General features: G+C 44.1%; 1 protein-coding gene across 1 annotated transcript in view; it reads left to right on the forward strand.

Annotated features, from left to right (window-relative positions):
* LOC144766537 (atrial natriuretic peptide receptor 1-like) overlaps positions 1-17,450 on the forward strand; it is a 237,710-nt gene that overhangs the window by 10,388 nt on the left and 209,872 nt on the right. Inside the window, exon 2 of the mRNA XM_078650354.1 lies at positions 788-875. Coding sequence (XP_078506480.1) covers positions 788-875 — 88 coding nt within the window. The remainder of the gene's footprint in view (positions 1-787; positions 876-17,450) is intronic.

Here is a 17,450-nt window from a genome sequence, read left to right on the forward strand (position 1 = left end):
CGTGCTAAGGAGCTTATTTAGCGCTTGGTGGGCTGTACTACATTGCACCAGGTCAGATAAGAGATGTGCACCATTTGTGTGCAGCTGCTTACAAAGAAGTGTACAGCAGTACCAGGCTGGTGTTCCTGAACTACTTTTAGTCCACAACTCTATTTTTAAATTTTCTATATTTGTTTCCCAATTTCTTTGCAGATTGCAGACGTTTGCGAAATAAATGAAATTAAAGGCATTCCAATGTTTCTTTACTGTGCACTCTAGTGGGCACAAGCTGGTTGAGCGACTCAAGCCTTACCTAAGGCACCATGAGAGCTCCTTTAGCTAAAGCAATGCACTGCAATTCATTAAGGTACATAAACTGACAAGAAGCTGCTAAATCGAGAGAACATATGCCGTTTGGTACTAGGTAACAACTCTGGCATGGCTAACTAGAACCACATTTGCTTCTTGCTGCCTGGTCCAAATTCATGTGATCTAAAAGTTGATCCAAGTTTCCTGCTAACTAATTTTTAAAGAAAACTCATACTTGATGAGCCTAGAAGGACAACCTGAGCAACACAAGGTATCCACTCTCTAGTTATAGGCCTGAGTTGTAGGCAAAGGCATATAATGGGAGAGAGGGCCCACCACAGCCTGGTAGTTGTGTCTAAAGGCTAGCACGCAGATGTTGAATACTTTCTTTATTGTTAACAAGCGTCCTTTATGTGAGTATGTAAGTTTGATGTAACAGCTACTTACTATGGAAGCCTCGTCCTTTTTGTCTGTTGTCACTGACTATTTCTGTCTGCAGGTATGCTGCCGAAGCCTGTGGCTGATGACCTGCGCCAAGGCTACACCTCAGAAGCCCAGTCCTATTCCAGTACAACCATCTATTTCAGGCACGTTATCTCGATCGTTTGCATTTCGTGTTGTGGTGGGTGTGTCGTAGTGCTGTGCGTAGCCAGAGTTCTTGTCTCAGTGCTTGCCTTGTTCTTGATAACATGCTCGTGGTGATAACAGGGGCTCCAAGTGGGCAGAACATGTACTGCTTCTTATCTTGTAGAGGCAGCAGGGCAGAAAGAAAATAATTACTGGGGAGAGGCCAGGCAAATACTTAAAGCTCTCCTGGGGACATGTCTTTTTCAAATTTGTTTTTTTCAAGTCATTTCTTTGTTGCGCGCCTTGAAACGTGCTCTGGTAGCATGGAGCACTCCACAGTGAATTGCAAACAGGGTGAATGGATGTGGCATAGAAGCGGTACTATACAATCTGGGTGATTTCAATTTTGTGAACTGATTCTTCCAAATAATTATCTCCCATAAAACAAAACGAACACAGAAATGATCTGGTCTAGGCTTACCAATGTTTATGCCATGTTATTACATAGAAATGAACCTTGCAGCCATTTCTGCTTCATACACTTGTCGTATTATGCAATACGTACTATGTTTACTGGTCAACCAGAGAGAGATATTGAGCTTGTGTTTGATGAGAGTTTCCTAATTTAAAAAAGTCACTTTTAGAAGTTTTGATAAATATTAATCAAAAAGTCACAGTATCTGATATACGGAAAGGTCTCCATGCCCCGAATCATTGGATCCAGAGTTTGCAAAGACAATAATTCCTGACCAGATGTTCAGAATCATGGATGGCGAAATTGCATCTGGAGTTATCGCTCCAGGTTATATTCTACCATGCATTATGTGGGCCATGGACTTTTGTGTATTCCGTGGAATCTGTACATCCTTGCAGATTTCCAGGTCTACTCCAGAGATTCTTTGTGAAACATAGCAAGGCTGAACATTTGCTTCAAACGTAGAAGGAGGAACTCTATGGGAGCCATTATACGACTTTCAGAGCAGTCCCTTCCTGAAGCGAACCTTCAGTACAGATGGCCAGGCAAGAGCTGGTCATAAGACGATGAGTCTAAAATAAAATGACTGCACATGGAAGTTGAGTGTAAAGATGCTTCTCGAGACAGGAAGTCTTGTAGTAGTAATGTTTTATTAAGTTATTACTATGACACAGTATCTGCGCAAGGAACGGACCGTCCTCACAGGCTGCCGCTGTCAAGTGCCAAAACCCTTCCCTACGCCACAGGGTTCCAACTTAGAACCTACTGACCTCACAATGTACGGTTTCTCATAGGACACCAACAGCAAAGCACCGTACATATGCTACATCATCACAACCCCCCGCCCCTCCTTTTGCAAATCAATAAATACAGTAAGATTTAACACAACTGGGTACATTACCTATAAAAAATAAATATCACCTATTTGCTGTAAATTCAATAATTCCACCGGAACAATTTTCAAAAGCATTTAAACTTTGCAAGGTTATCCTTTGCCCTGGCATCAAATAATTAACTTTAATGGCACTATACATAAAATCTCCATAAAACTCTAAACATTTAACTAGCACAACAATACTAATGATAACAGTACATGAACGCTTTTAGTTCTACTGTTTCTTAAAACCCTCCTACTGTTCCTCTGCACTGCATTGTATTAGTTAGTGACATACTGTGCAATTGTTGTATGTTTTTACTCCAATAAAAAATTATGACATAAACATTAAAAACCTACTACTATTCAAATATATGCATTACACTTTTTGAAATGATATCTTACTGCCTCAATCAATTGTGGATCAATTACATTAAGCTTTTCATTAATCACAAATATAAACTCGCAATTTATTTGTTTTTTTCACTACATGTCCAAATTTACTCACTCTAGTCTCTACTTGTGAACACTCGTCACTATGAGAACTATCATTCATATTTAATTCTTCTGTAAAGCTTTCTTCTCCTTCTCTTTCACCGCTCTCTGTCAACTCATCAAACATATTCTTTTCCTGACTTCAAGCATGTTGAATATGTGTTTGTTTTGGATTGATTTGTTGTCCTATATGTTCAGTGTTTGGCGTCAAGTTCAAGTTCAAGTTCAGGTATTTATAAAGCGCACTACTCACCCAGAGGGTCTCAAGGCGCTGGAGGGAGGGGTTTACTTTTTATCGAATAGCCATGTTTTTAGTTCTTTTCTGAAGGAGATGTGATTCTGAGTGAGGCGGAGGTGGGTGGGGAGTGAGTTCCAGGTCTTGGCAGACAGGAAGGAGAAGGATCTGCCACCCATGGTGGTTTTACGGATGCGCGGGACTGCGGCGAGGGCTTGATTGGATGATCTTAGTTGGCGGGTGGGATAGTAGAAGGACAGTCGGGTGTTGAGGCATTCGGGTCCTAGATTATAAAGGGACTTGTGTGCGTGGGTAAGAAGGCGGAAAGTAATTCTTTTGTTGACGGGAAGCCAGTGGAGGTTTTTTAAGTGACCGGTGATGTGCTCTTGGCGCGGGATGTCTAATATGAGTCTCGCTGATGCGTTTTGGATGCGCTGGAGTTTTTTCTGCAATTTTGTTGTAATTCCGGCGTAGAGTGTGTTGCCATAGTCCAGTCGACTCGTGACCAGTGCATGGGGGACAGTCTTTCTTGTTTCGAGGGGGATCCAGCGGAAGATCTTTTTGAGAATGCGAAGGACGTTGAAGCAGGAGGACGATACGGCGTTGACTTGTCTGGACATTGAGAGGGAGAAGTCTAGAATGAAGCCAAGGTTACGTGCATGGTCTGTGGGTGTGGGCGCAGATCCCAGAGCGGAAGGCCACCAGGAGTCGTCCCAAGCTGAGGGGGAGGATCCTAGGATGAGCACCTCCGTCTTGTCTGAGTTGAGTTTTAAGCGGCTCTGTTTCATCCATTCGGCTACTTCTTTCATACCTTCGTGAAGGTTGTTTTTGGCGGTGTTGGGGTCTTTGGTGAGGGAAAGGATTAGCTGTGTGTCGTCGGCGTAGGAGATGATGTTGAGGTTGTGTTGACGTGCGATGGAGGCGAGGGGACTCATGTAGACGTTGAAGAGGGTGGGACTGAGTGAGGAGCCTTGAGGTACGCCGCAGATGACTTCGGTGGGCTCTGAGTAGAAAGGGGGGAGTCGGACTCTCTGTGTTCTCCCGGCTAGGAACGAGATGATCCAGTCCAAGGCTTTTCCTTGTATGCCGATGTTGTTGAGGCGTTGTATGAGGGTGTTGTGACAGACAGTGTCGAAGGCGGCGGAGAGGTCGAGTAGAATGAGGGCCACTGTTTCTCCGTTGTCCAGGAGTGCTCGGATGTCGTCGGTCGCTGCAATGAGGGCGGTTTCGGTGCTGTGTTTGGCTCGAAAGCCGTTCTGTGAGGGATCCAGGGAGTTGTTCGATTCAAGGAAGGCTGCTAGTTGGCTATTGACGGCTTTCTCGATGACTTTGGCCGGGAAAGGGAGTAGGGAAATGGGTCGGTAGTTTTTCAGATCTGAGGGGTCTGCTGTTGGTTTTTTCAGAAGGGCGCTGAGTTCGGCGTGTTTCCATATTTCTGGAAAGGTGGCGGAGTCGAAGGAGTAGTTGATGACATCGCGGAGTTGGGGAGCGATGATGGAGTCAGCTTTGTTGAAGATGAAGTGGGGGCAGGGGTCAGAAGGTGAGCCAGAGTGGATTGAGTTCATGAGGCGAATGGTGTCTTCGATGGTGATTGGGTTCCAGGAGTTGAGGTAGTTAGTTGGAGGGGTGGGATCTGAAGTGGGTGGGGTGAGTTGGTCATTGGGAGTATTCTTGAAGCTGTTGTGGATGTCGGCAATTTTGTTGTAGAAGAAGGAGGATAGCGCATCGCAGAGGTCTTGGGAGTTAGTGATGTCGTTGGATGCTGCGGGAGGGTTGGTGAATTCTTTGACGATATTGAAGAGTTCCTTGCTGTTATGAGAATTGTTGTCGAGACGGTTCTTAAGTGCTGATTTCTTAGCGGATCGGATCAGTTGGTGGTGTTTGCGGGTGGCTGTCTTGAGGGAGTCCATGTTGTCTGAAGTTGGTTCTTTTCTCCAATTCTTCTCCAGGGTGCGGCATGTCTTCTTGGATTTTTTAAGATCATCGTTGAACCAGGGAGCTTTTTTGCTGGATGATTTCGACTGGTGTTTTTTCAGGGGTGCTAGTTCGTCCGCACTGTGGGTAATCCATTGCCTGAGGTTGGTGGCCGCTAGGTCTGGGTCCGTTGCCAGGGTGGGAATGTTTTGGCTGAGTGATGTGAGGAGTTGTTCGGTGGAGATTTTGTTCCATTTTCTGCTGGGAATGGGTTGTGGACGGTTGTGGGTCAGGGTTGTTTTGTAGCTGAAGTGAACACAGCTGTGATCCGTCCAGTGGAGAGCTGTAGTGTGATCAAAGGAGATGTGCTTGCTGGAGGTGAAGATGGGGTCGAGCGTGTGTCCGGCTGTGTGAGTGGGGGTGTCAACAAGTTGTTTGAGTCCGAGATTGGACAGGTTGTCCAGAAGGGTGGTGGTGTTGTTGTCGTGAATGTTGTCAAGGTGGTAGTTGAGGTCTCCTAGAAGAATGTAGTTCTCGGAGGCGAGGGCGTACGGGCTGACGAAGTCAGTGATGTCGTCACTGAATTGAGATCGGGTGCCTGGGGGCCTGTAAATGAGTGTTCCTCTGAGTGTGGTCCTGGGGTCGGTGTGGATCTGAAAGTGGAGGTGTTCGGCGGTTGCAAGATTTACGTCAGAGCTGGTTGTAATTTTGATGGTGTTTCTATGGACGATGGCGATGCCTCCTCCAGTTTTTTTATTGGAGCGGTCTTTTCGAATGATCTTGTAAGTGTCCGGTATGGCTATGGCGACGTCGGGGGCAGAAGATGCATTCATCCATGTTTCAGTAAGGAAGGCGATGTCAGGTGACGCAGTGTCGATTAGGTCCCAGAGTTCGGTTGCATGTCTGTGGACCGAGCGGGTGTTCAGTAGGATGCATTTCAAGTCGTTGGGTTCGGAGCTGTGTGTGGAGGAAGTGTGTTTGGTGAGGGTCCTGACACAGTTGAATTTACAGGAGAGGCAGGAGAATGGGCGTGGGTACGTCCTGGGGTAGCTTCGCAGCAAAGTGGGGTGCGTCCGGCGTTGAGGGCGAGGAGAGTAGCGGCATCATAAGTTACTCTGGGGGGTTGGGAGCGGCATAGAGCAGGGGGACGGGCGCTGGGCACGGTCCAGGCGCGGACGGGTGCAGACGGGCTTACCTTTGGCGCACCTTCGGCGCGCAACCGCTGCGCGTGAACGCTGCGCGCAAAGCCAATTCTCATAAGTGGATAGTGGTGGGGGCGGAGCGTGGGAGGGGCAGCTGGGAGGCGGGAGCGGGGCGGAGAGTCCGGCTACGAGGCACAAACAAACAAAATGGCTGAAGTCAATGGTGTGAATGAGATTGGGGCACACAGGGGAAGCGCAATCAGGCAACAAAAATTAGTATTACAATTTCAGCAATGCGAGCGCCACCTAATTAATGATAGTCACAATAGCAAGCAACAAAAATTAATATTACAATTTCAGCAATGCGAGCGCCACCTAATTAATGATAGTCACAATAGCAGGCACTAATCTCAGCGTGTGCTCTTTAAACGCGCTACGATACCACAAGCAGGCAAACAGTGGGGGTCAGGCGGCAGGCAGCTGTACCCAGGCGGGGAGTGTGGGGAGCGACCGGATCTCACAAATCGTCACAAATTCTTCTCTATCCACAACATCCCTCTTGTCCAGTCGATCAAACACATGTTCCTTTCCACAACTCTCCATCAACAAATGAAACGTATTTTCCCCCTGTCTGGGTGTATGTTATGAAGATGCATGTTGTGAACTCTCCTCTCCCTTACACAGAGAAATAGAAGAGAGATGGCAAATTCTTCCATCAGTTAACATGACTGATTTACAGTATATTGTTTCTACAATTAATGGATGCGATAAACAACTTTGATCCTTCTTAAATATGCCTTTCCCTTTTTACCCTACCTCTGTCTCCTACCTCAATGTGCTCTGGCTAAATTCCATGTTTAGCATTATAGTATCTTTTGCACACATATTGTGCATGCTTCACTTTTGGTTTAATTTCACCCGATGACCAGTCGGCTTTTGAAAGGACTACATCCTGCGAATTTGCAGAGTTATTCTGTAAGCACGAATGTTGTGAAGTAACTCCTTCCTGCAATCTAATCTAACTCATGTAATTGGCCAGTTGAATCATACCTTTGATTATCCGGTGAAACCTTTCTACGGCAAAGCAGTCCTGTGTGTAAAAACATTTCTCCTCAAGAATGTCTTGATGATCCCAGAGGTAAACTGAGGGTCATTGTCACTGATAGTATGTTTGGGCAAACCTTCTTTCAAAAATACATTTTCTAAATATGTTTTTACAGTACCAAAATCCGCTTTGAGGACTATATCCACCTCTAGCCACTTCGAGAAATGGTGCAGAATAACTATCATGTATTTGTGTCCACAATTTTCCCACACTGGTCTCACAACATCAATGCCTATTCTCTCTCAATGTATATTTGGACTAATAATGGGATGTAATGGTGGCTTAAAAGTATTATGTCTTATCTGGATTACCAATGACATACAATTTCTTACTTTTCTTTCAATTTCCATTACCAATCTGGGCCAGGCCACCAGTAAGAATTCTTCATCCTACCTTTTGTCTTACCTATGCTTAAATGTCCTTCATGGCGGATATACAGAATTTTGGGTCTTAAACTAACAGGAGGAATTACTCTGCCATTTCTCATAATCAAACATCTTTCAAAAAACAAATCATGCCTTAATTCCCAAAATGTTGCCAATCCCTTCTGCGCATGTGTTTTTTCTCATGCCATTTTTCTGTGATTCATTTGCTTACTTCGACCAGGGTTTTAGCCAAACATTGAGCATGCAACCATTATTCCTCAGTAATGCTTGGTACTTCATCCACAATATTAGCAACACAAAATGCGTCCAACTCCTTCTCAAATAATTCTTTTAAGGGTTAAGGCATGTGACTTAAAAGATCAGCCATTACATTCTTCACCCCAGGTACATATTGCACCTCATAGTTGTAGTCTAGCAAACGTACCAATATGTGTGTAAGACATGGAGAAGCATCATATAACCCTTTTGTAGTTAAAACTTTTGTGAGCCGTTTATGATCGCTGTGTAACGTGGGTTTTTTCCCATAATATACTGCTGGAAATGATCCAGGCCCCAAACACATGCTAGTGCTTCTTGTTATCTGACAGAATATCTCTTCTGTGAGAGAAATTGAATGAGAAGCCAAAGCAATAGTTCTCTCTAGACCTTTCACATCCTTCCGAGTCAAGACCGCTCCAAAACCTTTGCCACTGGCACCAGAGGTGACTATACTATTTAATGTGGTATCAAAACAGTGAAAAGGCGGAGCATCACAGATGTCTGATTTGATAGGTACAAATGTTTTTTCACATTGCTCCGACCATCTGAATTTGTTTTTCAGTTTTAGAAGTTGTCTCAATGAATACGTTTTTAAATAAAATTCTTTCCCAAACTTGGAATAGAATTCCACCAGACCTAAAAATGCTTGTACATCATCTTTGTTTTTGGCTTCTTTGATAGCTTCAAGCAACTCTTTTTTAGGTCTGATGCCTTCTCCAGTAACTTCATGCCCCAAATAAGTGACTCTTTCTTTTAAAAAAGTACACTAACTAAGCTCAGTTATTAAGCCCCTTTTTTACAAACATTTCCAGTACGTTTTCAATTATTTTCCCTTTGGTTCTACCCATAACTAGGATATCATCCTGAAAAAATAACAGACCACTAATATCCTTGAAAATTACTAGCATATCTCTGGAACAGGGACGCAGCAGTGGGTAAGCCAAATGGTATTCTTTAGAACATGAAACACACAAACAGGACAGAAATGGTAGTTAGACTTTTAGGGCTTTATTACGAGTTTGGTGGTCCTCCTGCAGCACTGCAACTGCTGCACTTGTAGGTGGACCGCCAAGCTCGTGGGGCACCTGCACCTGGATTATGAGTGTGATCCAGGTTGGGCGGGCGGTACTGTGGCAGTCTCACAGAGGCATCTGTGTTAGGATCATTGGAGAGTCTTAACAGCATAAAGCCCCCATGACAGCACCTGCAGCATGTTCCTGCATGGTGTGGCATGCACTATGTTGTGCATGCTAAACCGTGCAGGAATGGGGTTGCAATTCCAGGGGAGCATAGCATGTGCCCCTCCGCATGCACCCCCAGGCCCAGAAGCACAAGGGGGAGTTTAATCTCTGCCACCCTTTTCATAGCGGGCTCACCTCCATGAAACAGAGGATGGAAAAGCAATTTGGAATATGCTCGGCGGTGCTGCAGCAGCACTGCTAGCATATTCCTGCCCCTTGCCGCTGCACCATCACCACCACAGGATCCTGGTAGTCCAACCGCCACACTTGAAATGCTACGTGCGGACCCACAATGGTGGCAGTGGTTGGAGCGCTACCGCAAGTATGGCAGTCTTAGGACTGCAAAACTCTTAATAAGGCCCTTACTCTCAGGATGCAAGGAAACCTGATGATACGTGAGATAAATCATGGTGAACCATTTAATTCCGTTGGCTCGCTACAGCATCTCACTAATTCTTGGTAGGTTAAACCGCTCAATGAAAAAAATCTTATTTTGTTTTATGAGATCTATGCACAATCTCAACTTCCCATTAGCTTCCCTGGTTACCACTAATGGTGCAACCCATTACGCTAATACAACAGGTTCAATAACACCTGCTTCCTTTAACTTCTGTAATTCATTGTCAACATCACTTCTTACTGAAAAAGGAATATTCCTGACTTTGTGTATAACTGGCTGTTCCTGGTTTCAACTGTATTGTGTGTTGGAAACCTTTAAGTTTCCCTATTCTTCCTGAGAAAACTTTAGGAAATTTCTCTAATACTCTGACTAAACTCATTTTCTGGGTTGTAAAGAATAAAAAAGCTTTTGGGCTATTGGGGTCAAGCATAATGCCTAGGTCACTCTGGTCTATCCAACCTAGTACATAGGGTCCAGTGACGGATACATACAATTTGCTTAATGTTTCTCTGTTCTTAAATTTGAACAACAATGCCCTGTACCCAACCATATCTATTGTATCACCAGCGAAAGTCTTCGGTGAAATATTTGATTTTTCTAAAATTTCACCTAACTAGTACAAACCTTTACTGCCATACACCTTCATTCACAATTGTATATAGTGAGGCTCAGTCTGCCACTATAGAGATGTTCACACTCCCAAATGTCATATCACATACAGGTTTCTTTCTTTTGCCCTTCACACACAGAATGTTTTCATCGACATTTAATATACATAAGTTAAGATCTGCCTCATCTGAAGGACTAAAATGAACCTCAACTTCAGGATCAACAAATTTTACTGCTAAATCTTTTTGAGATATCTTCTGGCAACTTTGGAAAAAATCTCCAATAATACCACATTTTGAACATTTCTGTTTGCATGCTGGTCATTTTTCATCATTAGCTAATTGATACCTAGTTCCACATATATAAAATTTCCTTCCACGTGCAGGGTTAGGTTTATTCATACTCTCCATTTTGTCAGAATCATTCTCTCCCTTTAACTTACGAGAAGGAATTTTAACATTTCACAACCACAGAATTATCCTCCTTAGTATTCTTAGCTTCCTCCTGTGATAACTGCCCGTTTCAACTGCTCCCTGTCAATTCCGCACTCTTGACGATATCAATCACCTCTTGAAGAGAGGATTCCCCCTTATCCCAAAGCTTTCCTTGTATGTTGGGATTTGCTGCCTTCATAACAATGTGATCACAAATTAGTTCATCGTGAAGAGCACTGAACCGATATCTAAGACCCAAATTTTTCAACTCGCCCACAAAGTCCTCAATAGATTCATCTTTCTGTTGCTTCCATGGAAGAATTTTCAATGATTTACTGCAACACATACTGTGGGTTTTTAACAGTTAGATTTTCTAAAGCATTCATAAATACATCACCTTGGCCATCAGGTCTTTGCTTTTTATTTATGCAATTATATACTTTATATGCTGTTAAATGCACCAAAACAGATGAAAGTGTGCACTTCCAAAAATAGTGTGTGCCCATCACTGCTGAGCAAGTCAGAATTTATGGTAAAAGTTTACAAAATGCATGAAAATGTGGACATTTAAAGAAAGGGTGTGTGCATCACTATTGTACAATGCACAAGTTAAAAGTGTGCACATCACTGTTAACACATGGGTACACTTGTCTTTCATAACATTGTGGGAGCTGGCAAAAATATTAAAGTGTGTGCATCACTTTTAACACATGCATGCTGTTTACTTGCGGGAAGTGGCAAGTGTAACTGTCAAAAAGAAATGGCCACCGACGTAGTGCACGTCTCCCCAGACCAAAAAGACTACCAATGGTGAACAACATCATTCCAAATGGGTAGAGCATAGCATTACGCTTTCCAAGTTGAAATGGCCTCCAGAAATTATCTTGTCCTACTTTGCATCGTTAAGCGGCAGAAATATGTGCTGAATTTCAGTTACGTTTTCAGATTACCAATGACTGGAATTGATCGGTTAGAATCCCAAAGGTAAAAAGTACTTACATCAATAATTTCTTTGCTTACAATTGTTGTAGAACCTATTACTGACTTGTTCTCACATGCGCTGTTGAAATTATATTCCAGCTTATTCATCTGTGTAGCCGACAGTTAGTGCACTGCAATACCCAGAATGCACAACACGTTGCGTGAGCTCATCTGTGTGTCAGGGTCGGAGCAAGCTCATCACAACTATTTAAAGATGCTTCTTTAGACAGGAAATCCTGTAGTAGTAATTCTTTATTAAGTTATTACACTGACACAGTATCTGGGCAAGGAATGGACCGCCCTCACAGGTTGCCGCTGTCAACTGCCAAAACCCTTCCCTCAACCACAAGGTTCCACCTTAGAACCTACTGCCCTCATATGCAACCGGGTCATTGCTGTACGGTGTCTCATAGGACAACACCAGCAAAGCACCTTACCTATGCTACATCATCACAACATTGAGAGAGATTAGAACCAACTTGAAACCCACATCTACCAGACAAGAAATGGCTCCATGTACTGATATAGTATGTCACAGAGTTGCAGAAGAAGAAGTTTAGGGCTCACTCCATTATCTAGTTGTTCATGATAGAATTCTGAGATAGTATATGTGGAATCTAGAGTCAAATTTGATGGGGCTATGCATTAAATATGTTAATTATAATATAGCGTCTATATTACTGAAGGCCAGTCAAAGCATGTCTCTGTTGTATGCACTTTGGAGGCAAGGTCAATAGTGAACCTCTTCATACAATTACACATAAAACGTAATTTTCCTTCAGACAGAATCAGCACAAATACATGGGTGATCTTGCACAAAACTTTCTTAACATTTCAAATGTATTCAAGCATGAGATGAAATCAAAAATATTGTGGGACACCTACATCGGATTAGAATTATCATGATGTCAAAAATATTGTGGGGTATAATATTGAAGGTAGAATATTGATTTTTTTTTAAGTACTCATATCTTTTTTATGAACATATTTGATTAGTTTTGTTTTGTAAGTTATTATTATTGTAATGTTAAATGTGTGTTTTCTCAGGATATGTATATATTTTTTTGAGATGGTAATATATGTAAAGATGTTTTCATTTATTTGAATGTAATTATTGGCAGAATGTTGACTTTTTTAGGGGCCTAGAGTGGAAGGTTTTCTTAACATTATTTATAATCTTTTATAAATAATTGTATTTTTTATTACTATATAATAGTAATTCATTTTGGGCATTTTTAAGCAGTTAGATGATTGATTTAGCAAATTGTTTCATTTATTTTAAAATTTTCAATAATATCAGATTGTAATTTATTTTTATATTAACAATTTTTTGTAATAGCTTTTTAAACTTAATGTGTATTGGTAATGTTTTTCAAATAATATTTTAATTTGTTTTTGAGGCAATTGGACTTTTGGGTTAGTGACTTGAGAAATGTTTTAAATATATATCTATATCTATCTATCTATATATCTATATTCACTGAAAAAAACATAGGTTTGAGGGACATTATACTTAGAAATTAGCATTTGATTTAAAAAACTTTAGAAATTCCCTGAAAAAACCACAGGTTTCAGGGACGTTATAGGTAGTTGGACATTTCACTCGTACAAAACCAGAGAAATTCGGCCGTTATAGTTAGTAGGGCTAACTACTCGCGACCCCGCAATGCACTGCTGATGACGTCACAATTACATCACTCATGACATGGTCAGTGACATCACTGATAACATAACTGATTACATCATCCAGTGAATGTGTGTTTCTGTAAAGTTTAAATATGTTTTATATAAATATATATGCCAAGGTGTTTTGAAGAATAAGTGGGTGTATAAGTCTCTGAATGGATGATTTAGTAGGTGCATGACTGATTGTATAAGTGACTGATTAAGCGTACCTTAGTAAATGTATGGTTTATTGAGTAAACTGAGTAACTGTATCAGTCTGTCAGTTGGTGTATAAGCGGCTGCATGGGTTGGTGCTTAGCTACATGACTGTCTATTTGTTTTATTGATTGGTTGTCTAAGTATCTGAATGGTTTTTTTTGAGTGGGTGGGGGGTGAGTGACTATGTTAATAGATGTGTGAGAGGGTGATTCACTGGGTGAATCGGATCAAGAGTGCATCTGTGAAGGGCTGTATGGGTGGGTGAGTGTGAGTATGGGTGTGTTGGTGGGTGAATGGATATCTCAGTGATATATATGAGAGTAACTACATATGTGAATGGCAGTATATGTGAGTGCTGAAGTATATAAATGTCTATACGTGAGAGTGAGTGATTGTGCAAGTGGCTGTATGGATGAGTGTGTGCCTGTATCGGTGATTGTATAAGAGAGAAAGTATGTGTTAGTATTTGTATAAATAAGTGAGGTGGTCTGTGTATAACTGGATAGGTGAGTAAATGGTTGTGATTGATTCTTTGCATGATTGAGTAGGTGTGTGATTAAGTGTATGGATGAGTGGCGGTGTGTGATCTTATGTATAGGTGTATGCGTGCATATGATAGTGCTGTATTGATGAGTGACTGCATGTATGAGTTACTGTATGGGTGAATGCGTGGATGTGTGTGTGTAGACCTGTGAATCACTGAGTAGGTATATACTAACTGCTATTGGTCTCTCTATGCTTTCAATATTGGTAGTCTGTATTTTAGAATGGGTGTATAAAAGGTTTTATTAGGCTGTGAGGAGGTGCATCAGACTATCAAATGCATGATGTCATCAGTGATATCATCAGTGCTGTCATTTGAGATGTCATCAGTGATGTCACTAACCATGTCATGAGTGATGTAATATGTGACGTCATCAGCAGTGCATTGCGGGCATGAGAGTTATAGTTAGCTCCACTAACTATAATGACGGAATTTCTCTGGTTTTGTATGAGTGAAATGTCCAACTAACTATAACGTCCCTCAAACCTGTGTTTTTTCTGTGAATTCCTTAGGTTTTTTAAATGCTAATTTCTAACTATAACGTCCCTCAATCCTATGTTTTTTTCAGTGAATTTCTAAGGTTTTTTAAATGCTAATTTCCAACTATAACATCCCTATTTATTCCCCTTGAATCTTGAAGGTCCCTGATGGTCAAGTAGTCCACCAGGGACCTCCAGTAAGCGCCACAGAGCTATGTTGCAGAGAAGTGTTCCTAGGCCACACCCCTTTTTACACCACACTGCAAACGCGGCTTCTGGTGCATTGCTGCTCGAAGGATGAAGTCTACTTGTGTCCTGAGGTCCTCAGAACACAAGAGGACCTCATTGCCCCACCAGAAGTGCACCAGAAGCCATGTTTGCAGAGTGGTGTAAAAAGGGGGTTGGCATCAGACCACCTCTCTGCAACACAGCTCTGTGGCACTAACTGGAGGTACTTGGTGGGTCAGTTGTCCCCCAGAGACCCGCAGGATTGAAGGGGACTTAATCCCCCAAGTTACAACGTGCCAGTGGGCGGTTTGCACAATTGTTATATCAGGCCCGCCCCCTTCCTGCACCACTGTGCAAATGCCCCCCTGTAAGACCACTGACTCACTGTCAGTGGAACTGCTCTCCCACCCTTGCAGCTCCACCATTAGGAGAGGCTCTCTGTGAGCCCCTGCACTCCTGTATTGCTGGTGTTCGAGGCCCTCCTTGTCTGTATTCTGCCCCCGTCAGCCTCCCCTTCTTCTCCGTGTCACTCTTCCGGCTCTTCTTTCACTTTTTCTCTGCTTTCTGCTCTGTTTCACCCTTCATTTTCTTTGCTTTTCTCTGCTTTATGCTCCGTTTTCACCCATCAGCCTCTTGACCCTTCACTCTTTTCTCCCCTTTTTCTCTGCCTTTTTTCACTTTTTTTCTGTATTTCACTTTTCCTCTCTTTTTCTCGCTCTTTTGGCCTCCTTTTCACCTGTTTTTCCTGCTGCTGCTGCCCCCGCGGCCCTGCCCCCCCAGCGCAACCAGCCCGATCCAGTTTTCCTCCCAACTGTCCAGCTCTCCCTGACCCCTACTTAATGGCGGCCACTGTGCGGTCGCACAGCAGCCGTGCGCAAAGGGCTCACCAAAGGCAAGCCCATCTGCGCCCGTCCACGACCTGACTGCGAACAGCACCAGGAACCCTGAACCTCCCCCAGCTAATGCTATGACCCAGAAGCACTTCATACACTCAACCCAGGCCGCAACAACAACTGCAAGCTGGCATCACCAACCGACACCCACGGACCCTTCAGCTGTCACCGCTGCAAGCACACCTGCAGCACCGCCAAGAACACGGATCCAGCACAACCCCCCCACAAGAACACAACTGAACCAAATACCCTGCAATGCATCCTCCTCAAAGTCCAATCTCTCCACAAACACGCCACCAAAATCTGGGACCTTTCCTACAGCACCACCCAGGACGTAGTGTTCTTCACCGAAAATTGGACCAACACCACCTCAAGACCGGATATCACCATCCCCCAATGATACAAGATCTCCAAGAACGACCGCCCAACCGCCCCGGAGGAGGAATCACCATCGTCCACATATCCACCCTCTGTCTGAGGACACTCCCCGACGAGCACACAGGCCTGATGGAACACCTTCACTTCAAGATACTGGCCAGCCCACCGCCACCCTCCGAGGAACCCTCATCTAATTTCCCCCTGTATCCCATGGACCCTTCCCCAACTCCATCACATACATCATCTCCCCGCAGGCCATCGCATCCACCAACTACACCCTGCTGGGAGACCTCAACTGGACCCCAACACCGCATCAATCCTGGAAAACCTCCACAACATTTTACTTCGCCAGATTGTGACAGAGCCCACGCACTCAACAGGACACACCCTCGACCCCATCTTCACAACAGGAAACTCTTTCACCTTCAGCCACACCACTGAACTCCCATGGACCGACCATAGTTGCATCCACTTCACCTTCAGAACACCCACCATCCACAGACACCAGCACCTGCTCCCACGAAGAAACTGGACCAAAATCACCGCCAACCAGCTCACCTCCTTACTCAGCAACTCCACCCCATCCATCGCGGAAAACGACGACCCAAGCACCGCAGCCCGAACCCTGCATAGAGGGATCTTGTACAGCGCCAACACCACAGCCCCCCTCAAGAAAAACAGCAATACCCACACTAAGAGAGCCAGAGGGTTCCCCACCGAACTTCGAGAGTACAGATGCACTTGCCGCCACCTCGAAAAGGCCTGGAGGAACACCAAATCCACAGAAGCACACAACAACTTCATAGCCGCCACCAATGCCCACCATCAACTCATCAGAGAAACGAGGAAAATGCGATTGAAGACAGACTCTCCACCAACGCACACAACAGCAAGGAACTCTTCAACATCATCAAGGAGTTCGCCCAACCCACCAGCGAGTCTACTGACATCCCTCCTTCACAAGACCTCTGCGACAAACTCAGCACCTTCTTCCACCACAAAATCAAGAGCATCTATGACCACATTGACGAAGGCAACCAACACACTGAACACTCACCAACCAACCCGTAAACCAGTGATTGGCAACTGGACAGCCCCCACCACTAAAAACACACTGAAGACAATGAAGTCAATCCACTCAGGGGCCCCCACGGACCCCTGCCCCCACCACATCTTCAACAGAGCCACCAACACCATCGCACCCATGCTCCGCCACACCATCAACTGCTCCCTGGCGACCGCCGATGACTGAAAACACGACGAGGTCAACCCCTTCCTGAAGAAACCCTCGGCGGACTCCGCCGAACTCAAGATCTACAGACCCATCTACCTGCTCCTGTTCCCAGCGAAAGTCATTGAGAAAGCCATCAACAGTCAACTCGCCACATTCATCGAAGAACACAACATCCTCGACTCCTCACAATCCGGCTTCAGAAAAAACCACAGTACGGAAACCGCCCTCTTTGCTACAACAGACAACATCCGTACCCTACTGGACAAGGGAGAAACAGTAGCCCTCCCCCTCCTCGACCTTTCAGCGGCGTTCAACACAGTCGCTCACCCACCCTAATACACAGACTCCTCGACGCAGGGATCCAGGACCCGGCCCTCGAATGCATCTGCTCCTTCCTCTCCGTCAG

The sequence above is a fragment of the Lissotriton helveticus genome, chromosome 1_1, assembly GCF_964261635.1.
Source record: "Lissotriton helveticus chromosome 1_1, aLisHel1.1, whole genome shotgun sequence".
In the NCBI taxonomy this organism is placed as follows: domain Eukaryota; kingdom Metazoa; phylum Chordata; class Amphibia; order Caudata; family Salamandridae; genus Lissotriton; species Lissotriton helveticus.